The following is a 27,867-nucleotide window of genomic DNA, read 5'->3' as shown; positions in this document are numbered from 1 at the left end:
TGCATAACTTGGCAGTGACCATTTCTGTCCCTCCCCTTCTTTGCTTTATACTGCCTGCAGCCCCCCAGCTCCTTGCGGGCTCAGCCCCCTCCCCCAGCAGGGAGAAGTCATTACATGAAGAGATCAACTTACCAGTTGTCTTCAGAGCAGTGGCTGAGCGCAGAGCTCCTGGTCGTACAGTGAGTGCGAGAGAAAGGGGGAGAGGGAGAAGGAGTCGTACCTAGAAGAACTGAAGGCTGTGTTACTGAGACACAAGTGCATCTGCTAGCTGTTAGTACTTGGCAGAGGGTTTTCTCCTCCAGGGTAGCTCTAACTTTGGGTAATAATGTTTGTCAGCTACCTGATACTAACGTTGCTCTACTTTCAAACAGCAGTGTTAGCAAGACCTGGGGGAGAGGTAAGCAAAGTATGTCAAAAATTACCGTCTCGACAGAGTTTTCTTCCTATCTATTCAAATAGGTTGTGAATTATTTTTATGTTGGTAGAGACTTCAGAGTTGCATTGTTTCCTTGATGTGTAAAAGAACTGTTTGTTTGTTTGTGGTGTCTTTTGTTTGTTTGGTTGGTTTTTAAGCCTGTAGGTACTAAGGGGGTACTAATTTGAAAGCTAGATTCTTTTAATTTGATATATAACGTTTTCTGTGAGATGACTGTAATGTGTGAATTTTTCTTTACTAACAGAGAAATAGGATACTCTTTGCAGCAGTAGATGGTAGTGTTAAATTCACATTTTCTACAAAAAAAAAAAAAAGCATGATTAAAAAAGTTTTTACCTTGGGGATGTGGGTATGTAAAATGTGCACGTTGCATTATTTTAGTAACACTCTTTTGTGCAATACTCAGTATGTATATTGTATTGTTGTTTTAGCAGGGCATGAAGAACACTTTTTTTTCTTTATGTTTGCCATATCCTTAAAGACAGACTTTGTACATTATTTGTATGAGAAATCTTAAGTAATGGAATAGAACAGCTCTTGCTACACCTTTAAAAGTTGCTACTTGATTTAAAAGAACAGTTTTCCAGATTTTTGTTCTGATCAGAGCAGGCTTTTTTTCAACAGGTTCTTATTTCATTCCAAAGCAGAAAAATTCATCTAGTCATTTGTCATTTAGGAAATAATTCATCAAGCATACTACTATCAGATATGAAATATTCCATCTAATGAAGTTAGTGGCAGAAAACACTTCTAGTACCTTTGATATTCATTCTCCCTCACACTTCCAACTGAAATATTATGTATATTTATGCATTTTGAAGGAATAACTGGATAATTCTATTCCATAATATATCTTCCTTAAGTATATCAACAGCATTACAAAGGAGCAAACTGCAAAGTAAATCTGAAAACAGTGATTTTGCTTTAGAGCTTTGTCTTTTGTTAGCCCTGTCTTTTGTTAGGCTACCTGTTTATGGTAGCTTAATAAAGACCAGAACAATTACTTTCCCTGGTAGAAGAAAGTGGAAGTGAACTGGAAAAAACATCTTGTCTGGCACCGCGTGGTTGACATTCTCTGTAGCTCATATGCCTGGACGTAAGCTGTATTTTGCTTTCAGGGTGTTCTAAAATGCAGAGTTGTAATGGTTGTGATTCAAGAAAAATGTCTCTTAAAGAAATCTTGTGCTGACTGTGATCTACTTAAAGGAGAGCAGGGAAATGTTTTCAACAGAGGCTCAGGGTCTTTAAAGTTGTTGATGATCAGAATGACTGGAAGCTGATCATTGCCCTCTAGTTGTCACTGAAGTTTTTAACTTCCTGGTTGATCCTGAGCACAGAAGATGACAGAAGGGCTCACCTTGTGTAGGCTGAGGGACCTTAAATTTTGTGGTGGCTCATATGGAAAATATTTGTCACTACTGCATGCACATGTGGTCTTCAGAGATCCATATAAAGAAAAAATCTACAGCAGCAGCAGCAGTGTTGCCTGCCAATTATCCTCGTTAGCAAGTAAAGTAAAAGCAATGCTGTGTTCTTACCTGGAAATGAATTTCTGCAGTAAAAGTGCAATGTGGAATGTTTTAGCGCTGTGATCCATATGCCAAGTAGTTTAAACTGTACTGTTCTTGTTAGAATTTCAGCTCATACAGCAGACAGAATAGAGAAATGACATACTACTTTATCTTAGATTGTAGGATTTACTAAAGGCAGTGAGAAATTTTCTTTTATTATGTTCATATGGCTAATTTTGAAAATTGCGCAATAAAAACTATTCTGTCTGCTTTTAATACAGTAATTCTTTGTCCTATATTGTAAGAGACCACCTGATAATCTTGTGCTTTTCCCTGCGTCAGCTGCAGAATCTTGGCTACATAAATATTATTTCTGTAGGAAATTACTCAATTAGGATTTTTCCCGTGCTGGAGAGGCAATGATCTGAGGAGAGGGAAAGTAAGCAAGAAGCCATTTTTAAAAGGAATATGTATTGTAGTTTTGTGATCCTTTGAAGTGTTCTATTTACTTCTTTGAATATTTTATTGGATTCATAGGTTTATGTTTTTAAAGTTCTCATAAAAGCGTCAGCTTGTGATAGATTATACAGTCATTGAGAAGCTGCTTTTCTTGCCAGCCCATTCTCTCCTTGCTATAATGCTGCAGAACATTAACCACTCTGGAAACAGAAAACTACAAAAATGAAGATATTAAGTTTTTACCCTAATGATTCTCAAAACTTGATCTAATGTTTGTATAATTCTGTTTGATTTTCTTTTGGTTTTGAGTTAAGGAATGGCTTAGTGTGAAGTCAGTGGAACTGCATTGCATCACTTTTCCGTTTAGGAGGGAAATACGGTTGTATAGCTTTACAACTTAGCCTGTGTTTGCACTGGCTGAGAGCAAAAAATTTTTATATGCTTTTTAGGAAATAAGCATGACTTGCTTCAGCCATAGCGGGAAGCTCCAGCTGCTATCTCCTTCTGTGGTCAACCTTGCTAAATGGTCAGAGTCCAGTCTCTTTCATCTCCCAGAAGATGCTCCTGAACATCCCAGAAGATGTTGTCTTCATCAACAGACTGTACATCTATCTCTTGGGTCTGAGAAAGAGCTAAGGCTTAGTTGGCATCAAACGCACAACCTGGGTGATAAGGCATTTCAAAGTAAAGATAAAGCAGGGCAAATGTGATACTATGCAGAATGTGTAAGGCCTAACTTTTAATTGCAAAACAGTACTTAATGAAGGTTTCCTCCTCCCCACTTCTTATCTGGTAGTTTTGAGTCATCTGGAGCATGAAGGTCATTGGTTTAGCTAGATTCAATGGATCTTACAAATCTTGGAGCAACTGGAGAGTCTTGCTGAGGAATAGCCAATCTGTGTATTCCTAGCATATTCTGTTTCTTAGCTCACACGTGAATGAGCAGTTACATCACACTTGGTTTAAATCATCATTCTTCACTCATTTCCTCAGAGATAGCCTTTTAAATCTTCTTTTCTAAGTATACTTGAATACTTATACTTGAAAATACCTGCATTTTGAGAAGAGAATTTAACTTTAGGTTTCAGTTATTACAGCTCAGTTCTCTTCCCACTGTAGTAGGGTTGTTGCTTTTATAAGCTTGTGCATGTTAGCCTTGAATTAGTACTATTATTTCAATAGGTGTTGGTGAAGCTATGCAAATCTACCGAAGTCACCTGCCTGGCCTCTTCAAGGTCCTCTTACCCAAAAACAAAGCCAAATTGTACATTACTGAGTTTTGTTTGTATTCTTTGCCAGCAGCCTTTAAAAAAAAAAAAATCAGTTTATCTGACCAAGCTTGTGGATTATAAAAATAATGAAAAGGAAGCAGCCTCACATGTGAAGTAAGTGTTGATCTGTTTTTTAATCTGGCAAATAATCATAATCTGATCATAAAAATATATGACACATCAAGAGCTTTCAGTGAGTTTAATAGTGCAGCATTTTACTTATCACAGATATGAAATCCTTCCCTTTGGAATTTGTGCATAGAGTGAAAAGATCAAGTTCTACCTGGTAAAATGCATAAGGGAGTCTGAGTAAGTTGAGTCTGGATCTTTGTATTCTTCAAAATCTGCTGGTTCTGATTAGCGTCCTACGGGTTGATACCTGAAGTAGTGTTGTTTTACACAATGTCCCAAGTTGCAAGACTAGGAATAAATACACAGAAATGCGAATGACTGTTCTTATGAGCTCATACCCATTTCGGCTTTGATGTGACTGTCCTCTCTGCAGTATGCAGTTTGTTCAAAATCAGAGAACCAGTGTGAATTTGTCAACATTTTAAAGGAGCCTTCAGTTCTGAACAGGTTTAGGTATCACACTGCAGAAATTCAACCCATTGCAAGAAATGTCAGGACACTTAAGTAATCCAAAGGATTTTTAACTGAAAAGTTGGTTAAAGAGATGAATGACAAACTTCAGAAGATTCAATTCAGGCATTAATCTGAACTGTATGCACAAGCTACAATCCAGACTGCAACCAGTCTGTGCCCTTTCTGGCCAAAAGAAGATGTACTAATGACTTGCATGAAAATTATTAGTATTTTTTAAATTATATTTAAAGGTGAATTGATTTTTATTCTTTCCTAATAATAGGTAGATTATTTTGGTTTCAGAAGAGACTAAAGAGAATTCTTATTAAGCCTGAACCAGTTCTCCCATTCCTAATTATTATATTTCCTACTTTGTTAAAGACTGGTGATCCTCGTTGTAAACTTGAAGTTATGATTTTTCTTTTAAAACTCTGTGTGTGTGCATGTGTATATATATGCATCTATACAATTCTGTGCTGTACTGGGCTCTGGAGGAAAAAAAAAAACAAACACAAAAACAAAACAAAACAAAACAAAACACCTTCATAGAGCATTGAAGAAAACACCTTCTGGGTACCTATGTGTAGCTGCATCTAGAACTCTTCCGTGAGTGACTGACCTGTTCCTGAGGTGGCCAGGGAGAAAAACACATCCCCGTTTTGTTACTTACTTTCCATGTAGCGGAGTACAGAGGGAGCTTTTCCTTGCTGGTGTCAGAAATACACTGTTAAGCAAGAAGGGGGAGGAAAAAAAAAGGCAACTTGAGGTCACGGCCCTTTTGACACTGCTTCCTGAATATTTTGTTCTTGCCAATGAAGAACTTGCTTTCTTCTCACTTGTTGGAGTAAAGTTTCTTACCTTGGTGGAACCTTCTGCTGCATACGGTACAACCTCGTGCGTGTGTGGCAAAGGGTGTGTACTCCTGAAGGGGCATCGGGAGACCACTAATCAGTAAGTCAAACAAGAGCAAGCTGATGAATTTTTAGTGCATTTGTGGTTTTAAAGGTCACAGCAGTTGTCAATAAGAACAATTTTCAGATAGGCTTGAAAAATCAACCTTTCCAGATCCTCTGCGGTGGTGTATCTCAGCAGTGTCCAAAAGAAGCTCTCCGTGGCCTGGAAACGAACGAGTTAACCTAGGTCTGCTCTGTCGCCAGGCTGCAGTTGCTGATCCAACATCATCAGTTACAGGCAGGGAACACATTAGAGGACCCAATAAAACAGGCTTTTCCATCTCTGACTTTCATTGGGCCAGCACGTAAGAAAGCAAACATAATTTCTCCCACTCACATGCTGACAAAAAACATTTCTCATCTTGGTACCTGAGTATTCCCAACTGCAAGCCAGGATTAATAGGGCTTCCATTGATTCTCCTGAGAAATTGATATGTCACTTTGACAACATTTTCCCATAAAAATCACCCATAGCCCCTCTGTTATGAAGCATGGGAATGTTAGAGAGCTTTTGTGGGTTGGTAACGAAGGGGGGATCGAACTCCTTGGATAGTTGTTTGTTACTTGGATTTACTTTAAAATTACACTATGCTGAGTTAGAAAAAACAGATGGTAATTTACATATGGCAGTAATTGCTGACATCACCAGTTTAACATCTGAAAGCGAGATGTTTTGTAGGTGAAAAATAATCCTGTCAAGTAAATATCCACAGACATAGCCAAATTATAGGAATATGCTCCGAGTATTGCTGTAGCTGTAAGTGCTACAGAACAAGTTTAATTGACCTCTGGCATACTTGAAAGTTAATTACATTGTGGCAACAGTGTCACTAAGTGTACTCTTTCACACTTGGTGATTATGGAGAAAAAATGCTCTTTCAGTTGTCTTCCCAAGATTCCTGTAGGACTTTTAGTTCTTCCTATATTGCACATCTTCACCTACTCCTGTGGGAAAGACGGGCTGAGATAGGAGCAGCTGTAGGTACTGGTAGAGGTCTGTAAGGATACCTCCTTAGCAACTCGCAGCTCGTAGGCCGAGATCCACAGCCTTTTAAAAGTCTTTGAGCTCTGGTCCCAGATATACGGACTTTCCTGATTGATCTAAAAGACAGAGGGCTAGAGTAATTCCCACTTTAGTTCTTGCATCATGCTCGGTCCTACCACAGTTGAGCTAAATTAAGTAAGTCATTAGCAAATAAATGGTTACGTGTGACGGATGAGCTAATTTGTTTCTTACACAAGGTTTGTAGACTACTTTCTGGAAAGCTGTTCTAGAAACTTGCTGGAATTCTTATTAGACAGACATATTTTCAAGCATTTATCTTGAATATTATGCCTGGAAAAAATGTTTTGCCTAGGAACTCAGAGTCTACAAAACACTTCTTTTATCATAGCTTATTATCTGTATCAGTTCTGTTCATTTACTTACTTTAGATTTTTCTCATCACCTTTTACTTTTTAAAGTAATAATTCACTTAAAATTGAATGGTAATGAAAGTATTTTTATCACTGAAATATTTATTTATTTTTTCAGGCATAGCCAGTGTATTTTGAATTTCTTAGAATTTTAAAATTTGTTCCAAACATGCTGACTGTATAAATGGAGCAATGAATTTAAGGGGCAGGTAATTTATGTTAGGATATACTGAAAGGTATTCAAAAAAAGTGTGTGTGTGGGGGGGGGGGGAGGGGGGAATACAATCTAGCAAGGTAAAATAAGTCTTTGTAATTGCTTTTAGGCCATAACAGTTATTGTATAAATAGCTCTTTCTTCTAAAGAAGATTTCTTTGGTTTTCCCGTCTTGGTAATGTTGTAAGGCTCTGATTTCTTTTTTAAATGCTCTGATGTATAATAGGTGCACAGGAATGTGTTCCAAGACTCATAAAATTTTTAATTAAAAGAGTAGAAGGTCTTGTAAACTCCTGGCGGTTGCTTTTAAGTAGTATCACTTCTTAAAACACTTTTGTTTGTTTGTTTGTTTTTCAGCCTCTGAGTTTATCTTTGTGTACAGCACTGTTACATTTTGCATGTGGATGATGTACACATTTTAAGGAGACGAGTTTATTAATAGGTTTACCCAGCTTCTTACCATCATGACTCTTCTGGAAATGAGACCTGGCACACAGAAGAGGCTGTGCTAAGTAACTAAACAAACGCCCTGCTGTTAATGTCAAGACTGTAATTTTGCTACAAGCCTTCCTGCAGGTATACTGCTGCAGATAGATTGCTAGCAGTGCGCACAGAGCAGTGCTCAGAGCCTGAGTCAAGGGTTGGAGGGAATTATGCAGTGATCAGGAACCTAAAGCAAATTTTCACTGCTTGATTGAAAGACATGGGACAGAAAGGGCCTGGCATCTGTGACATATATCCCTATGCCTACGTGATCTATGGCTTGCTTGATTGTTCCTTGTATATCACTTTCTATCCATCACTGCCAAAAGGGCAAGAGCAGGGATCAAACATCATCCACTAGTGTGTTTAAGGACCCAAAGGCACCAACACAGCAATTATATCACTGACAGCAGCTACATTGCTTCTGTTTAAAGACCCCTTCTAAATGAGATACATGAAAGTGGAGCATGAGAGATTATTAAATTAAAGGTTTGCCTGTGTATATGATTGCCTGAAGCTGTCAGTCTGTTTCTTCATGGGTTACAAGTATTATTTTCCCAGAGTGTGGGTTGTGAGGAAGGTTTTATCAGGAGACAGAACTTTTTGACAAATTTCCACTCCCACTTGTTTGGCAGACACAGAGGAGTGAGGTGAATTTGGAGTCAATAAATTAATCCTTCCACCCATAACTGCTTTTTGACTACAGCATAATGGTTGCTTCCATTTTTCATGTCATTTCTTCCCAAGATACTGGGAAGCGTAGGGGTGTGGGGGAAGGAAAGCTTTAACATTTTGAACTTAAAGGTAAATCCTTTTGTTGTTAAGATATGTCAGTTAGAAACCACTTCTTCCACTGAAGGTGTAAAAGGTTTTTATAACTGTTTTCTGAAAAGATATTGACTATTTCGTAATTCATTGCATATAAAGGATAATATAGCAGGAAAAAAGAAAGCAAGATTTGGTTCTTTGCTCTTTGAAATTTGAAATTACAGAAGCAATGGCAAAAACATGTGGAAATGCTGCATTTTAATCCCAAGCAGTTAATAGATTTAACAGAAGAATTTACCCCCTCTAAGGATCTAATTTTTCTCTGTAATTTAAATTGTATATTTTTCTTTTACTCCTTGTGTGATGCCATGATGCCTGTACCCTGCCTCCTTTCCACCCCTCAAAAAAAAAAAAAAAAAAAAAAGAGGAAATACAGTCAAAGTTAAAGCTGTGAGGCATGAGGTGTTTTACAGGTTAGCAGTTACGATATCTTTTGCATTGCTTGTACTGTTTTAATGTAATAATTTCAGTATAATTTCAAAATGAGTAGCAATTAACTGCTGATGAGACAACAAAAACCTTTCATAAGCATTCAGTGTATCAAGGGTATTTTAACATCTGTACATGAATAGAGCATTTGAAACACGTGCTGGACTCTTGCTTGTAAGTACTTGAAAGCTGAGATTTATTTAGTGCTCGAATGAGCAGGTGATAGTGAAGTATTCTAGCCAGGGGCACCAACTGTTTTGATGTTAGCTATGAGCCAATATCCTCTAGAAAGCACAAGGACACAGAATAACTATATAAATGACATTTCTTACTTCCTCATTAAATGGATTTTTATTTTTTTTCTGAAATACTAGAAATACATGTTTTAAGGCAGTCTGTTGAACTGAAAACAGTCTTAAATATTTGCTTGTATGTTTTGATACTGAGCATCTCAGGCAAGCATATTCTTGGTGTTGTGGAGAAGTAATAAGGAGCATTGTAGCCCCATGCAGTTAAGGTTAGTGGATACATACCCTGCTCGTCACAGAGGAGGTGACGGTAACATGTGGCTGCACCTCATCGTTCTGAAATTTTCAGGTATTCAGGGAATTCTTCAGTATTTCAATATTTTAACTGTTCAGCGTTGTCCTTTAGGCTGCCTGATAGAGACCACACTAAGCAATGGTAACAGAATCAGAATCACAGAATCACAGAATTTCTAGGTTGGAAGAGACCTCAAGATCATCGAGTCCAACATTCGTCAAGATGCTGGGTTATTGGTGATACAATGGCACTTGGAAGAATGATGCATTACCAGAGGAACCAGTAATTAAGAATGATCCGCACAGTCAGGCTGGTCTGAGTGGAAATAAGAAGATACCTAATGCATGCAGCTGTCAGAGCATGACTATTGGGAATTATCTCTGGTAAGACCAAGATGGCAGAGACTGGTTGTGTCCAGTCGTTTCTTCCTGAGTGACTACCACTTCTAGTTATCAGATGAGAGCCAGAAATACCGAGTGGCAAGGAATAACACGATTCTTTATTCGTGATGATAGAAATCCATTCCTAGCCACATAAAAATGTCTAATAAATAAGCAAAGCAATGTGTAGTGTTCAAATAATAAGAATTTATTAAGAAAAGAACTGGAAGATTAGTGGTCTTACTTTTAGGTGTACTAACTTCACATAGCTGTGTCAATACAGCGAGGCTTTAAAGGAGTATTTATCTGGGTGAGAATCAGGCCAGAAATCTTATCAAATACTGTTCTGCTTTCTTCTTTGTTCTCACTCCTAACAAACTGTAAAAAGACCATACTATTTATTTAGTCTAAAGGTGATAATAAATGTCATTTGTTAAGCTGCATTTTCTTGTTGTTGTTTTATATGCTTGTTTTTGGCTTTAGTAGCTGATACATGAAGTTGATATGCTAATTTTAATTTTATCAGTATAACTGCAGCACGTTCTGCTTGTGAAAAAAGAACTATCTAATCCTATTAAAGTTCTCCCAAAGGCAGTTTTAGGAAAGAAGAATCTGGAAATACATTTACAAGACAAGATACTGAAAAAGTAGGAGTTACTTGGAAAAATGTAATACTTTTTTCCATGTTGTCAGAAGTCAGCATTGTGATGCAGAGAAGTCCATTAGTTCATGGAAAGAATGGCAGTTGGTGTAGCTCCAGCCGTCCATGCAACCGTTCATTTTAGGAATTGATTGAGAGCAGATGAGATCAAAAGTTAACATCTGCAGCTGTTTTCTGCTGCTAAATAAGCACTAGAGAGCTGGTGAAGCCGTATTTTAGTGAAGGAGAAGCACTTCAGGACTCGCAGAGTGAATTTCATTGCTTACAGCGCTATTGCACTGCTTTTGCTCAAGTTTCAGGACTGGCTTTTTCTCTGTTAAAGAGAAAGCTGGGAGTATCTAGCAAGCAAGTTAAAATTAGTATAACTTTCACATTTCCCTTTAAAGGATAAGTTACTTCTTGGATAACAGACTAATGCTGCTATAAAATGCTATTATTTCTGTTTCGCCTCTGAAGAAAATTTCTACTTCGTCACAAACAACACAGCAAAAATTCCAAAAGCAAAAAGTGGACAATGACTGTTGCTTAAAACATTGTTTTCATTAAGAGGATTTGGCTATGAATCTGTAGGAGAGAAAGGAAAGGACATGAAAACCAATTAGCCTTGTGGAACCTATTAGGGAGACATTGGTGGGCAGCAAAAGGGGAGGATCAACACTGTGAATGTTGAGGTGAAGGCTTGGCTCAGCTGAAGATGGTGAAAGCCAAATTTTCACTGATTTAAAGCTGTCATCATGAAGTTTCATTCTAAGTGACTCAGATTTTAGGAGAGATCCTGCCTGCCTTGATCAGATGCAAGTCTTCTTATACTCATTGTAAAAGTATATGTACAGCAGCTGAGTTGTAAATCCATTGGTTGAGAGGATCTGGAAATAAATGAGGTATCCTGCAACATTAAGAAGGAAAAAACATCTGGTGCGATGCATATTACTGCTAGCATCCAAAAAAAGAGCTAACTAAGCTTTGTGCAGCCATTTTAAGGTTTAGAATGGCGGTGCTAAAATTCAGGAGCAATGAAGTCCCTTTTTTATTCAAAGCACTACCCATAATAACTACTTGTTTTAACCTAACAAGTTTTGAAATGTTTGTCTAATTGTAAAATGCAGTCAAAAGGTGGAGACTGGTGACTGGCTGTGTGTAATCCAAGGAGAGTCAGGGCTTGTGCCTTGCATCAGTTAATGGTGCGCGGCTCTGCCTGGCCAGCAGCCTTCCACCAACTGGCTGGAGAATCAGGCTCCGTGTTTCAGTCATGAAACCAGTCTCCCAGAGAGTTCAGTTGTAAGCTGCATGAATATTTGATTAGTAATACTGCACGTGGGAAAAGTGCTATTTCAGCCTTGTTGTGCCTCCTTTTCCAGATGTTAAATGTTGTTATATAATTGAATTGCTGTATGTGCCATCACTGGTGGTTAGTGTAAATTTTCACGTCTTCTGTCCATACTGATGAAGTCTTTGTGTCTGGCTTCAAAGGGCTTGTAAAAGCTGGGGCTCTCAGGCCAAGGCAAAGAGCAAAAGCAGTATTTGCCAGGTCTGCATTTACAAAAATTAAAAATACATGACTATGTCCTAGCACTTTGTGGCATTACAGCAATTACCACAGTATTAGTCCTGTTTTCCTTTTTTGGAAATACCTTTTTCCTTTTTTTATTTTATTTTATTTTATTTTATTTTATTTTATTTTATTTTATTTTATTTTATTTTATTTTATTTTTTAAATCTCTGTCCAAAGTGCAAAGCATCTGCATCTTAAAAGGAAAAGGTTCTGTGTCAGTGTTCTGAAGGCCTTGCAGTTAGGTAGCCAGAACAGTTAAACTACCGAAGATGAACATTTTTAATTTTCAGTATCAGCAGTGATTAAAAATGAAACAATATACCCCTGAAGTTTTGGTACCCTTTTACCAGAGACGTGCCCTATTCAGCAAAGTACTTGAACATGTTCCGGGCTTCAGGCATGTGGGAAGTTCCCTTGACAACGCATGCTTGAGCTTCCTGCCCAGGTAGGACCATAGCAAGTGTTGCTTTTTGCTGGAGATGATAGCAATTTCTACACAAAGTAACGCAGCCTTGTTTCAAGCTGTGTTAAGACCATGATGTTACTGGCAACTATGGAAAAGTTAGGAATTAAATTCCTAGGAGTGGGTAGGGCTTACAAGCATGATAGTGATGGATTTTCTATGTGTGTATTTCTTACACTGTGTCTTAAGATCCAGATGTCCTGGTAAATGACATCTTCAGACATGTGAGGCTTTGGAAAAATGGTTTAGATAAAAAGTTCCTCCTGGTGCAGATATCAGGAAGATATTGGCTATCAGGATTTTATTTTATTTTTTGCAATTAAATAGTGCTGAGATGAATAATGAGGACTTTGTTAAGATGGACTTTATAGTAAGGTTTTAAAATAGTCATTGCATCTATTCTCCTTTTTTGTTGTTGTTGTTGTTGGTTAGTTGCTTTGCTATGTTTTTTTGTTTAAGTGAAAATAAAAGACAATTCTTTGTTTCCTCACCAAATAATACAAATAATAATAGAGTTTTGTCTCAAAGCTACTTGAAATTTTATATTTGGGAGAAAAATGATTCAATCAGAATTCAGTATTTCAGTATGAGTAATATCAACTGACCAAGTTCTAACTGAAGACAAGGTTAATTAGTTCTGTTTTGACAATTATTTATATGTTGACTGTCAGCCCATGGTAGAAGCAAAACTGTTTGTCCATACGGGAATCAATGTTCTTTGGCTCCCCATCCAGTGTTAATTTCTGATAGTATAGATAATTTAAATCTAGCCCCCAAAAAGAAATAAACAGGAGAGCATGTTTTTCGTGAATTTGTCTGGTAGCTTTCCTTAACTTCATAATCTTAGTATTATAAAATAACTGTTGCTGTTGTGAAATTACTCCTTTTATTCTTGTATTCCACCCACCACCTTCCCAGGGAGAGGGGAAGTTTGCGATGACTTGCTTTATGTCTATGAAAATATTAAGCCTTTGTCTTAGAGACCAGGGGATATCTCAGTAGCACGGTCAATATATTATTCACTCACTGAATTTTCAAACTTACAGATATGAAGATGTAGGTTTTTTTGTTTTGTTTTGTTTTGTTTTATTAGATCAGAAGTGTTTGAATGGTAATTATCTGATAACTACAGACCTCTGAGAGCCCATTTCTTGGACACTTCAGAGGGTTGCAGTGATGATGTAAAAGGATTAAAAAGTCTTCTATAGCTGTGGTGAATTATTTTTTTAAGACTCAGATCTTCTGAGGACAAGTATCAAAATTCAGAGCTCTATTCAGCTAACAAGAATTTTACTTAGGCATTTATTTAATTTATACAGTTTACTTCCCTAAAAGTTTTGGATTCAGTTTTCCATTGTTAATGGTTTTATAGGCAAGGAGGCTAATTGCAGAGATATTCTCTTTGGTGCAATAAATACCAGTGTTTTTTTTCTTCCTGTGAAATTTGCTTAAAGCTTGAGTCAAAATTTTGCATTTTAATTTACTAATAGCGTGGTTTTCATTAGAAATCTATAGGATATGTAAATGAAAATTAAATGAAGCCTTTGTATTTTTTATACTTGGATGGGTGTTTTCTTCCTAGAATGTATTTGTCACACAGATGGATTACTACAGTGCTAAACTGAGAGATCCCTCTTAGCAGGAGGCATCATCCTCTGCAAAGTAAGGAGAGCCACAACCCTTACAGCTTTCTTGTATTGTTTTCATGTGGCTGTTGTGGTCAGGTGGCATACCTGATCCTATATTTCAAAACAGGTTCTTCAAATAAACATAAGTAATATGTTGGTCCTAGTAACATCACTCAAATGAAGTTCGGTGGGTGTTTTTTAGAGGTTCAGATAGTATTGAGAAGATTAAATGTAACTAGTTTTTGTACATGGTTATTAACCAGAACACATTCTGTTCTAATGGAAGCACTTTTATAAGTATGTATTGATAATATCTATTATATTTGTCAAATTTGGTAAAACTTAAGATATTTGTGTTCAGATTATTGATCTATTTCTACTTGTAAGTAGAGTACTTAAAGTACTTGGAATGCACACAAGCAATTAAGCCCTAAAACTGTGAAGTAATGCCATGATATTTACATAGGCCTAGAAATTTTTCTCAACTAATTTATGTAAGGAATTTCATACTCATTTGATCCAAACAGATCATTTTTTGCTGGAGGTCTTTTGTTTGAATGGTTGCCGATGGAGATGTTTACTTACAGATATGCTTTCCTTATGTATTTTTCCATTTTGTGTAACTTTGTGTGTAAATAATGGTCTTCTGAGTTTGAAGACATTTAAACCATGAAGAATTATTGTAATTGTGATACAGTCATTCTAGAAAATGAGTAACAGCTCTTTTTCTATTGAAAACCTATCTTACCAATGTATTTAGATGTACATATAAATGGTAGCATTTAGTGTGTTTGTGGTCTCTTTGCTTTTAATCAGAACATACCGTTCAGACAAAAAAGCTGTTTTCCACCCAATCTTCCATGAGTTGTTATTGATGAAGCATCCTCAATGTGCTGTTGGTATTTATTGTGTCCCTGACACCAGTGAATAGGAGCCTGCACTTCTGGTTTCAGCTGTATTTTATACCATCTTCTGGGTAGTAAAAGTAATGTAATATTGCATCTCAGGTATACACGATTTTTGATGAACTACAGACTTGAGGTGCATTTACGTTATGTGTAGGTTGTATAAAAACCAAACTACAGAGAGCAGTTTGTGATAGTCACATCAAGAATTGTTGAATCTTATCAGACATATGAGCTGATTGCTTTAGAAGTTCAGTAGTTGTTTTTGTTTTTGTTTTTTCTTTTTTTTTTTCTCGGATTGCTTTGGGTTTGGTTTGGTTTTGGCTTTTTAAAATTTGTTGTTTTTTGTTGTTGCTCTTTTTTCTTGGTTTGTTTTTCTTTTCTACCTCCATTCGGTGGAATGGTTACTACTCTAGGGATTCGTACATTTTTTTCAGATAAAATATAAACTGTGGAAACCTTATAATTCATGGTCAATGGTCAAAATAAACTTCATGTCCTTGAAGCTCTAAAAAATGTAACTAAATTTTCTTCCTTTTACTTTTAAGTGTTTTTACTGTTTTGTCTAGACAAAAAGTAGAAGCATTAATGCTCATGTTGGAATGTAGGATTAAAATTATCCTTGTGGGTAAGCATGTCCAACTTCCTGTTGCAGGTCAACTTGTCTTATGGTGTTTCTTGTAAATCTGACAAGTTCCATCATAGTTCCTTTTTCTTGCTTTCTGTCCTTGGAGGTTATAGTCAGAGTAGTTGACAAGTTCACAGAAAATATCCAGCGTCATGAAAACCTGTCCAAGGACATTTGAGTTTTCCATTTAAAAATTGGAATAATTTTGGAAACAGCTTTAAAATAGAAAGTAGGCAAAAGGGCAAGTTTCTGATATATTTATCTTTTTATTTGGAATGTCATCAGAATTGTTTTGCAAGCTGTAGATTCCTCCTGACGATGCCTTAGGTTCTAGTTACCTGTTTCAGTTTTGATAGTGCAGTCTGCCCCTGATGTAAGGGATCTTTCCCATTACACTCCTCTATTGTCTAATTAGGTAGACACTTCAACTGAAGCTCTTCTGATGTTGTGAGAATCAGAACAGTTCACTTCTGTGTGGATTCACTAAGAGAAGTAAGACTGAAGCTCACCTGTCGCCGCCTTCTGACAAGCAGCACCAGGAGGATCGCTATATTTTACATTATCTCCTGTTATCAGAAACTGTGGTGCTTGTCTCAAATATAAAGGTAATCCAGTAAGGTTTACAGTGTGGTAAAACTGGTCAGAGCTATTAAGAACTATTGACTAGTTCCTAATATACTGTAGGCTTCTTGTGTGGAGTTTTTGGTCTTGAGAGGTGGGAAATGCTTCATAATGTCTGACTAGAGTCCCCTAAGTAATGCTCAGCACATCAGGACTTAAATTCTGATAAAAATGGGAACAAATGATGGTGCAAAATCATAAATCGTTATTTGTGTCTACAGTGGTACATTCAGAATTGACGGTCTCATAGTATTCCAGTATGGAAAAATGAATCACCCTTCAAGCCCAAGAAACATCTTTAAGATTCATGTGAAACAAGCTGAACTCCTGACCTTTCCTGCTGTCACATTTCTCTGCAGATGTGTAACTTCTTTCTGGCTAGGACATCCCACATTCCAGCCGTGGTGGAGATTTTTGTTGTTTGAGGTACGGCAGCTATTGCTAAGACCATTCAATAACTGCTGAATGAAAGAAGCTTTTTGTAAGTGTCTTTATTGTATCTGGGCGACTTTGACATGTCCCACAAGTTTAATGCCTGGCCTTGCTACCAAGGTTATGTGACCTCGATTCCAGTAGCATTCTTACACTGAAATGGCCTTAAAAAAATCATAAGAAAATATTAATTTTCATAGGTAAGAAACAGCATGTGTACTTTTCAGAGGACTGTTATTTGTGAGCAGTAGAGATGTAGGAGGCAATGTAAGGTTTCCATATTCTCTCAGAGCAGATGACGGGTTCAGAAGCAGTGAAATACACTGCAATACAAGAATTTTTGGTTTTGCCTATCTATATGTATTCTTCATTGGTAAACTCCATTTCATGAGCTTAACTATGGTCCAAAGACAGCTTGCTTTACTTGATTAACTACCTTTTTTTTTTTTTTCATCTGCTAAATAGAAAAAACACTGACTTGTTACCTAGTGGAATACCTACAAAGACAGTTGTATGTAATGACATCCTGAAAATGGTTTCAGTTTTCAAGTCATATGCCACTTACCTCTGCAACATTCTCTTCATCTTGCCAAACTTACCTTCATTTGGGGATCTTGACATAAAATGGAGTCCCAAGCCAAAGGGCAGCATCAAAGTGTCCACAAATGGTCTTAAAAATTGCTGGTGTCACTAATCCCTTGTTAGATATAATGAGGCCCTAAAATTTCTTTTTGAATTGCCTTCATTAATCTGAGTCCTGTGTAACATGGAGAGGCAGACTTTAAATGTCTTTGTTAACATAGCAGGAGAGGTTATTAGAGGTTAATCCCTGAAGCATGACATTTTTTATGCAGCTATAAATTTATTTGTGTATGTTAAAAATACAAATGGTTTAAAGTTCAGCCTTTGCAATCTGTCTGGAGCTTAACTCAATGCACAATCATGGCAGCTTTCCAGAATGTGATTGTGCCAGGCTGCAGAGCTGGTTTCCCTGTAGTGGTGGAGCTGAAACCATCTGACTCCACATACTTGGAGCCAGCTTGCTGTTGAATTGGCAGCAGCTGCAGTCAGGTTTCAGTTGTAAGAAAATGCTTTATTACTTCCAAGTTTCCCTTTCAGTGAAGAACACTTAGAAGACCATAAAGCTGCATCTTTCTAAGATCAATCATGGCAACCTGGTAGAATAGCATCTTTTTGACCTGAAGAGTGAGTGGTTTCCAGTTATGCAAGAGGATGAAGTAGTAATGCTTATTTGTTTTCTGACTTGTCCCCAGATGCTGTAAGCTTTGTCCCTTCCAAAATGTGGCAGGGTGGAACACACACAGGTGGAAACAGAACTGATGGGGATACCTGCTTGCAGCAGAGCCCAGCACTGCTGCCACACAGAAAGGAAAAAAGTGCCGCAAAAATTTAAATCCACTGACTTTGTAAATTGGCACAGATTTCCTGCCATCCTGATCTCCCAGGCAAAATCCATCCTCACTGTTTTTGTGTAGGGTACATGAGCGTGGTAGTCCATTTGTGGGACCATCTGACTTCACAGGTTCTGGCCACTTTTGCCAGATTTCCTAGGCAAGTACAGTGGTGGCATCATAACAGCTTACCAGACGTGCTTCCCCGCCAAATGGAAAGTCAATGTCTGTATGCTTCCTTCAGATAAACCTGAGGGAAAGAATCATTTTTGTTCCTTTTACTTGAAAATATTAAGGGTACAAATTGGTTCATGGAAAACCAGTGTTTGTGTGAGGGTGATGAGAATCCATGCCTGCATTAGAGACCTGAGCTTTTCTGGAAGTGTGATTTTGCATCCTGTTGTAAGACTTAGCATCTTTTTTTGCTCCTTAAGTATAATTAGTTCCGATTCTGATACAGGAATTCCGTTTGGATGGCAAAGCTGGATTTTTTTCCTTCCTGTGAGTCATAAAGGACTTGCAGATGGAATATTGTGGGAAATGAAGGAGATCAGGTGGCAGCCTGTGCCCTAGGTCTTGGAGGGGGAGAGCACTGACTGAGTGACCGTGAGACAGGATTTTAGTTCTTGCAGCTCGTCCATTAATGTAACTTCTGATATTTAGAGCACAAGCTTTTGTTGCCTCTCCCCTGCAGCAAATCTTTCTCACCTTCTGCAGGCTTCTGTTTTGCTTCTGTTTGGCAGGAAGCACAGCTAGTGGAAAGCTGAAAGCACTCTTACAGACCCAGATGGACAGGGTTCCTCCCTTTTCAAGGGGAGGAATAAAAGAATAAAGAAATATAGGAAAAATATTCATCAAACCTTTAGAGGTCTGTAGATATAACTTTTTCAGATTTGGGCTCAAAGTAGGGACTTTCCACCAGTTAGCAAGCCGGTTAATTTCTGTGAAGATCATATGTATGAAGAGCATTGCAGCTCACATAAATCTTTGGAAAAATTCTTACTGTAGTTGATAAACAGGTGAGGAGGCTTTGTCTGTTGTAGTTTCTTACAAGCTGGGTGTAAAACAGAGGACAGGCAGAAAATTAATATGCAAGAAATGTGTGTCCATTTCCTATTTGTAACTTCTGCTACCTGGGTAAAGACTGAGTACTTTCATCTCCATTCAAGGAGGAAGGGAGAAGTATACCTCTCTGTGATAGAATTAATTTCAGGTGGCAGATTGGGCTCTTTGACATGCATACTGGCAGAACAGAGAAGTTTGGACTTAAAAATTTCAAAAAGCAAAATTTCAGGTATAAACTTCTTGGATAATGGTACGTTATGTGTTCTTATCATCACCTTGTGCTCAAAGCTAGCAAAAAAAAAAAAAGTTAAATTATTTAATTTATCAAAAGTTGACTTTCATCAGGCTTGGAGTCCAAGTTTAAAAGAAACTGAGAGAAGAGGGGAAGGAAAGCACATAGAAGCAATTTAAAATTCTGTGAAATATTGAAGGTTGGCTGAAATTGGTTTAATCAAACTTGTGTGACATTGTAAAATTTTCTCATTCTGCTTCAGTTTATTTTGAATCAATTTTCCCTCTTAAACCAATACTGAAGCCCCCACATCTGTTTTCTCACTCTAAAGATGGCATGTAGGGTTTCCTAAGCCTGAGAGCATAGACTGAATGCACGGAGGTGCACATACTTATCGGTGAGAGAGAATACACTTACGCAGGCAAGTGCAAGCATGCTAAGACACCTTGAAGACCCAGCACTGGCATGTCAAAACAGTGATACTCTACCTATTAAGTAACAGTGTTTTGATTTCTGTGAAGTGCTTCTCTGAACCTAAGTCTTTCTATACGTCAGGTATTCTACCCAGTTTTCTAGTGGGGCTGTGAGACACCCTGAAGAAACCAGTATCTCACAGGTTATGACAAGATGCAGGTAAGATGAGGTACACAGCTTTAAGCAGAGCTTCCCATTCATGAGATGCCCAGCTGTAAGCAAGCGCAGCTGCACGTTTAGGTAGTCACTGCCTGCCTTTTTCTAAAGGAGTTTTTGCTTTAGGTCCCAGATATTTTTTCATGATTGTGAAGAAAACTGTACTGAAATTGTAACTGCAATAATTTTTGTCATCCTGGTCACTTATTTCTATCACAGCTGTACAAGCCTTTTCTATTCCCTTTGTCATTTGTGTTCTACAATGTAATGTAAGTAATACGAAATCACTCAGATGCTCACTTGTAAGTTCTAAAGCAATTTGTGATTTTCATGTTTGGAAATGAGCTGCTTGCATGCAGCAGTGACTTTCACTCATTCTCCATAGCTTACAGAGTCACGTATGTTCTGAGCCAAACCCAGCAGTTCTTACCCAGGCAAAACTCCCACTGATTTCACTGACTTCAGTGGGAGTTTTGCCTAAGTAAAGACTGAAGGATTTGGATCACCAAACTTAGAATATAGTTTTCAACAGCCTTGGGCTGAATTGCACGGAGGACAGTGGGTGTTTGAAGGAAAAAGGAAATACACTTCTTTCTACAATAATTTTAGCCTTGTTGGTGCTGAAGTTAAAAGCATTCCTTCTGAGAAAGCCTGGCTTCTAAACTCTGCCAGTGTCTGGGCTGGGGACGTTAAGAATTACTTCTGGAATTCTTTGTAGTTTACTGCCAAGTTTAAGGAGATACTCCTTAATGAATTAGAGTGAGTATTGGTATGGTCAGTGCTTTTGTCGTGGTAACAGAATAGATGTTCTGTGAAATATAACAGTGTACTTGCTTTCTCTTGCTTTAAGTTTAAAACAAAGACTTGCCTGTGCAAGTGTCCCACAAACATAAAAACCTTGAACCAAGTCCAGGAAACTTCTAGTTATTTACCCAATACAATAAATATACAAGAAGTCCATCATATAATAATTTACTGCTTATAACTTGTTTTAAAAGCTTGTCCAATAAAATGCAGTTAGAATAGTTTTCCTCATCACAGTCTATACAAGCCAGGTACCTAGGTAAGCATGTAGTTTTTTACGAAGCACTGCAAAGTAAGTTTTAAATATTACCAAATCAGGATGTTAGTCTTTTATACCTACTTTTCCCTGGTGCCTGTGTAGAAGCAAAATCTAAGGTAGTGGAAAAGACAGCCTGGAGTACTTACATAGCAGTATCGTAGCAGTATTATTTTCCTAGCTATTCATATGGTAGAATCAGCAAGTTCGATACCGAATGGGATGTGAGGCCTGGGTTTGTCATGTGAAAACAGTTTTTGTGTTTTCATGCTCACAGAGATTGGGTGCATCATAAATGTGGCCTGCTGAAATGTTACTGTAGGCCAAGATGGTGGCTGATAGGAATTGCACAGGAGTGTTTGCTTTTGCAGGAACGGTTTATCTCCTCTGCTTTTTGGTGGTTAGATTAGGTACCATGGTAGCTGTAATATGTGGTATTTCTGCATAGCTTTGGAGAGCAGAATGGAATGTGGAAACAGAATGAGGAAAAGTTGATGAGACCTCATGCTGAACCCTGGCATCCTGAAACCCTGCCTCTGGATCTAAATCCTGTGGTGTATCCTGTGGCCAAAGCTAGGAGGAAGGGAAGTCTGCCAGGGAGGTCTGGAGCCACACAGGACTGTAGGGAGGGGATAGAAGGGCTGGACCTAAATCAGGATAGTTTATTCAGGCCTACAGATTTCATAGTCCCATTTAAACAGTGTACTTCAACCAAAACTCTTTGTTACTGTTACACAGACTTTGAAGATCTTGTGTCAGAACTTCAAAGTGCTGCTAATTTTGCTCTAGGGTAGAGAATGTAATATGTAGGTTCTTAATTCTAGCATCAGGTTTCTAAAATTCTCTACGACTTTTTTTATACTGAATTTGAGTATGCTTTATATCCAGAATAATAGAGATTGTTCCGTTTGAAATTAATCTTCACATATGTGTAAAGAAACCTATGTCATGCTTTCTTTGAATGGTAACTTGTACATGAAGATTTTTGAATAAACAGGTGGGAAGAAACATCATTTATTGATTTTTTTTTTTACAGCTTCATACTAAATGGTGGTTGTAATCTGGGATAAACTCTTCAGAAAGAAAACATTTAAAAAGTGATACTGTAGGTACATAAAGAGCTAAATTCTGTGGTCTTTACAGAGATTCTCAATCCTACATTCTGCAAGTCTGTGTTCCCTGCATAAACTCCATGAATTTCCTGGTCAGTGATCTGCTCAGTATAGTGGAGAAGCAGAGAACTACTTTTCCTCCTGTCTATGTGCTTGAATGTCTATTTGGCCTTATGCTGCAGAGCACAGGGCAGTGGAAACTGTTTGGCCCTGTTTCATGTTCATTTGCTTTGTAGGCACTTTGTTTAGCATCAGTACTGGAATATGGAACCTTCTTGTCTGACATTCTGTCTTTGTAGTCTGACAGGTACAATTGTTCCCACTACACCACCACTCACCCTCACTTCTTAAGCATGAGGGACAATGGCAAAAACTCATCTGCACTGATCCTGCCAAGAATGTTAAGGCTGTCAGGAAGAATTCTACAATGAAGGATAAATATATCATGCTGTAACTGTCATTACCACAAGCACTGCTGTGCTTTATCAATGTGAAATGAGAAAAGTTGGAGAAGTTATAAAAGAATTAGTTTCTTTTAATTATCTTTGAGTTGTCTTCATATATAATACACCAGTTTATAAATAACCTATGCAATTAAAAGCTGAATTGCAGAACAGTATAATCTAGCATAAAATTTAGACCAATATGCAAGCTGTCCAGTCAAAAACATTCTGTTCATTACTTCTGTTTTTCATTGAGATAGACTCCTAAGCAATAGCTAAAATATAAATGCATATAGGCAGCAAATACTTGGAAAGGTGATGAAGCTGGTCAGCTTCGAATCTCTTGTGTGCCTTGTATGTTATTGGTGGGGAATGGCTGCTGCTTAGCAAATGCCGTGAGGTAAGCATATAGGCCTGGCAAGAGTGGAGTCTATCTCCACTCAGCAGAAATGCTGTGTGTGTGCAGGTGAGCTTCTGATCTTGCCTAAAGACAACGTAGACATAAAGCTAAAAGTTTCTTTCTCTGTCATGTTAGAGAAGTATGTGTAATTATCCCATTGGCTATAGCTTATCAGACCACTTAACCAGAATTTTGGCAATTGCCATATAGGAGCTAATATAGCTTAGCAGTGATTATTTGGCAATCATCGATATGCTTCCCTGTATGGAACAGATAAAACACCAGCAATATGTGGGATACAGTGAGATGACTTACAGACGAGTGCTGCTTTTTATTAGCAGTTGCCATCTATTTTATGCTGTGCAGAATGGTAACTTATAACATATTGTTTTATGTAGCTTATCCTTTTGGTAGTCTGGTTTACTTTTCATTTCTGATGTGTGCACAATGATATTTAAGCTTGTACAACCAGGATGAGGTGGTGTAGGCATAGGTGGTATAGGTATGCTTGCTTCTATGTTAAAGTTTATTTGCAGTATTTAACTCAATTTAACTGCAGGATTTCTGTTGCAGTTTAAAAAACAATACTTGAGAACAGAGAACATAATAATTTAATTTGTTTGCTACTAGTATCCTACAAAATTCACTCTGGTTCAAAATTTTGAAGTCTTCATGGCATAACATACATACTTCTTCGCAGTTTGGCCTGCTGTAAAAGAAAACACATAATCTCATTGACAAATACTGGTATTCCTATAACTGAACTGATTCTAGAGAACTGCACGAGCTATAGATTAATTTTGCATTTGGGTGTTAGGAATAATGTGGGGTAGAATTGAGCCACCCTCTGTTTACACAGAATGCATTTTCTGAAATGAGCTTTCTAAGCAGAGGGAGTTCCCACTATATTCCCAGCAAATTGCATTAACTCCCATGTAAGTAAAACCAGTTTGTTCCTGGATTTGCCTTTTCTGCTAATTTAAAGTAACAAAATACAAGATGCAGTTCACTGTTACTTCTTTTTAACAGAAAGGTTCTTACTTGGGATTGTGCAAGTCTCATGTGCCTTAGTCTAAAGCAAGACTTTAGCAGAAAGGCGTCATTATTGTCACTTCCTAGGTTTCTTTAGTGCAAAGAAAGTTTGTCCTGTACTTTTGGATGGTTTTACACATCAAAAATCTCTCCTTCACACTTGTTAATCTTGTATCTTTACAGTTGACCAGTTACAGTATTTTGGCAGGCATTAGAGCAGATTTATAATTTGAGGAAAATCACAATCAAATAGTATTTATAAGGAAAGAATTGAATGTTATTTCAAATTCAGAGAGAAGCTGTAGGCAAGTGAATCTTGCCTACAGGATTCTACAGAATCTGATCAGGCTACAGAAATCAGATTCTGTCTTCAGCTGGGTGTTCCATAAAAGCTTAGATTAATAGTTGTGCTAAAAATGAATTTTAATTCCATTTTTGATGGATAGCATCAAAGTGATTCCAGAGTTTCTGAGCTTTGGCCTTCTGGAAGACAGAGCAAGCAGAATGGTCAGGGAGAGGAAAACAGTTGTCTAGGGTGTCTGGCTGGGTGTCAGAGAATTTCCACTGTTCTTATTATGACAGGCATTTGTATTTTCACTGCACAGTTGGAATTGCTGTACCAAGCTATATATGAAGCAGCGTGCCAGCTGGTTGCATAGGATCGGTTCAATAAATCACAGACCAAAGACATTAGGAAATTCAGTTAGGTTGTGTATACATCTCATTAGCTATTGCTGGATAACATTATGGAAAAGTGATACTTTTTTTTTTTTTTCCCCAGAGTTTTTTTTCAGTAACCAAAATAGTGGAATTACTATTGAATTCAGTACATAGAGAAGTTCATTTAAAAGGTTAACAACAACATGTTTCCTGCTTTTTTTTTTTTTTTTTTTCTCAAAATGAATAAGCAAGTACTTGAGTGATGAAGTAGATTGGAGAAAAGCATGCAGTACTGAAAAAGGAATAGGATTTAAATTCTTTACAGCAGCTAGCAAAGTAATGCTTTTGCCTTCAGGCCATAGTAGATACAGTAGAGCTAAGTGAAGGAAATCAAGTGTTTTCTATTTGAAAAGCACTCACTGGCAGAGTAATATATTTTTGAAAGGGCAGAATTAAATTGGAAAAAAAAAATCCGCAGTTTAGGGCCAGAGCAAAACTTGAATTTATTTCCAGCAAAAGCCTAAATCAGTATCTGCCTTGAATAGAAATGTGGTATAACTTTGGCTACTTACAGCGTACTTTATCTGGCACTCAGAGTAGTGAGTCTCAGCCTAAAGAGTAACATCCAATAGGAATTGTTTTTGTGATTTGCTGGGGGTCAAGAATGGGCAGATTGTGTTGTTAATCCTAACTTTCATGTCTTGGGACAAACAACATGTGATAATTACATCAGTGAGTTAATCAGTAGTTTGGAGTGAGAGCGTTTGTAATGTCTAAAATACAACTGAAACTGGGATTGTGTGTAATAGATGCCATAAAACGAGTGAGTGAGAATATTACATAATCCCTGGGGCCAAGCTAACTTAATAACAGATGGATTGTAAATTTTAAGAATGGAAATACTGGGGAAAAGGGCTATGTGCCTTGCTCTTAGCAGGATAAATAAAATAGTTGTCAGGGTGTAAGTCAAGCTAGGAAGATATGTCCAGTGATGAATACGAGTTTCTCGAATAAACAGCTCAGCTCTTGTTGCTGCAGCACATCAGGGCTAGATAATCCCTCTGATTTTGGGGTGCCATCAAAGCAGATAAGGGTACTATTTGTTAAAATTTATTTTGGTGGTACCACTTCCAGCTTAGGGCAGGCAGAATGCTGGATTCAGTCCCTTGCCCTCGGGATGGCTTTGCAGGTTGGTAATGCAATTTGTGACTTAATTAAACCACAGTGAGGACAGAGATGTTGGATATTTGTAGGCAGAGAAAAGGGGAAATCATGTTGAAATAAGTCCCGTTTCCTACCATGGTCTGTTTATTACTTTCTGGTGTTTAAAGAGCTGGAGTATCTATCTGTTCAGCTGGGGGGTGAGCTGGGGCCTCAGTAGGCACCTGTAAGCCGCCTTCCATGTCTAGGCCCTGTGCTGCTCCAGAGCGTGGCTCTGGGGCCTTCAGAGCAGTCCAGGAGCATCTGTGAAAACCTGCCATAAGTAAGTGAGCTTGGAGCAGCCAAGAATGCGAAGGAAGTAAGGAACTGAGAATACTGCCAGCCTGCACTCTGCCTGACTTAAAACTTAGACTCTGAGGCCTCGACTTGGTGCTCTATTCACCTTCAACATATGTTGGGAGAGAAGAGCATTTAGTGAATCCCTAACCGTGTAAGTTAGCCAGACCTGTGAGTACAATCTGTGCCATTTTCTTGCTAAGAGGAAATGTCCTCAGCAGTGGTGCTGCCACCCCAGCAGCTCGCTGCAGGTGCGGTGTTGGGCTCCGTCTCCAAGCACTGTTCCAGAGCACCTCTAGCTCCTGAAGTGTGACCTTGGGAATTAGTACAGAACTTGGGGAGGGGATAAAGGCAGTTTGAGAGCATATGATAGATACTTTGATGTTGTCCCTTCCCTCTGTTTGGAACAGTCCATGACCTTTCTTCAGTTTTTAAAGACAGAAACTGGCAAAACCCTGCACCTACTGCAGAGCCCACCGTGAAATCACCTTGACTGTTATAGAGGTCAGTGTGTTTTTAAGTCACTAAGCAAAAAGTTTTTTTCAAAGGTATCAACTTTTTGCTGAACAGCCCAAGTGTTAAGGCTCAGGAACCTTTGCTACAGTTTTTGCTGTAGCGGGTTCTGGCTGTGAACTACACACCCTCTCCTCTTTTGTCTTGGTCCTGGGGAATATTCTTCCTGTAAGCTTGGCTACAGCTTCTCTTCCCCTACTTATCTCTACTGACAGTCTCTTCCTTGGTCACATACAGTAAAATATAATGTTTCTCAGCTGCTTTGTCAAATTGCTTCAGTGAGAGCAGGCTAAGAGCTGTTCTTGCTATTTTCATGCACTTTCATTCATGACAGTAGCAATTGCAGGCCAAGTCTTGAACCTACTTGAAACTCTGCAGCATGCACAGCATGGCTGGGATATTTTTTAATGTAGTGCTGCCAAACTATTAACATGTCTGTGTTGACCAGATGCCATGGTGATACTTACAGGCTATAAAACTTGACTAGGCATGGACACTGTTTCACTAGAAGAGAAAAGAGCACATGCATGATACTGTGTCAGCTTCCTTGCCAGTTTTGAGCCCCTGATTTTAAACAAGAAAACAGTAGAATTTCTGAGTAAAAAAAGTTCAGAGTTCTTTATAAAACTATATACAAAACACTGAATTTTGTTTAATTCTAGTTTTGGAAAAAGCAAAGTTTCTTCTTCCTTTTGAAAAGAAAAAGTCAGCTTGTTTCAAATACCTGGCAAGGAAATTTTCAGTCTAAGTTGTTAAGATTTGGCAGAGCTGTAACTACCTAAAAGCAACAGAGATGTATTATTGGAAAGCATTAGAAAATATTAGCCATTACTATAGTTACCAGCTCTGCTTTTATGTTTTTTAGCTAAACCATAGCATGAAAAAAATTGCTGGGGATGAAATTGCATCAGTGCAAGTATCCTCAAAAGTGAGTGCACCAGGATAGAGAGGAAGTTAAGACATATGCTGAGTGCCAGTGAGCGCAGCAGGGTGAGCAAAGGTCAAAGCGGCAGCCGTGTCCATAGGAGAGCCGCTGTGCATCAAGTTCCTTGGGTGTTGCTGCTGTTTGGGCCATGCACCTTATAGTTCTTGGTAGCACCGCTCCAGGTGTAACAGGAATAATTAAGCCCCTAGAGAGGAGGAATTGGGAGGAACAAAAAAAAGCAACACTCATCATAGAATTTCAGATTTCCTTAGAATAAAAGGAATTAATTAAAGCAGTTCTGTGATATAATGGAGAACACTGTTGTCTGTGCTACATTTTTTGCGAGCAACATGGTGGATAAAAAAATACAAACAGCTGAAGTGGGGAACTCATGAGTAAGTGTTTATTGCACAGATATATTCTGGCAATGTTAGCTGCTGTTTCAAGATCAGACATCTGTCCTTAAAATATTTTGCTGCTTGAAGGTT

The 27,867-nt window shown here is 38.0% G+C and overlaps 1 protein-coding gene across 1 annotated transcript in view; it reads left to right on the top strand.

Annotated features, from left to right (window-relative positions):
• Nucleotides 1-325: 325 nt before the first annotated feature.
• THSD4 (thrombospondin type 1 domain containing 4) overlaps nt 326-27,867 on the top strand; it is a gene marked incomplete at its 5' end in the record, with an annotated part of 107,570 nt that continues 80,028 nt past the window's right edge. The window contains one exon of the mRNA XM_084293174.1: nt 326-397. Within this exon, the coding sequence (XP_084149300.1) occupies nt 326-397 (72 nt within the window). The remainder of the gene's footprint in view (nt 398-27,867) is intronic.

This window comes from Netta rufina (assembly GCF_964035555.1).
Source record: "Netta rufina genome assembly, chromosome: 11".
Lineage (NCBI taxonomy): Eukaryota > Metazoa > Chordata > Aves > Anseriformes > Anatidae > Netta > Netta rufina.
Note: the sequence above shows the minus strand (reverse complement) of the source record. Positions and strands in the feature narration are given on the sequence as shown.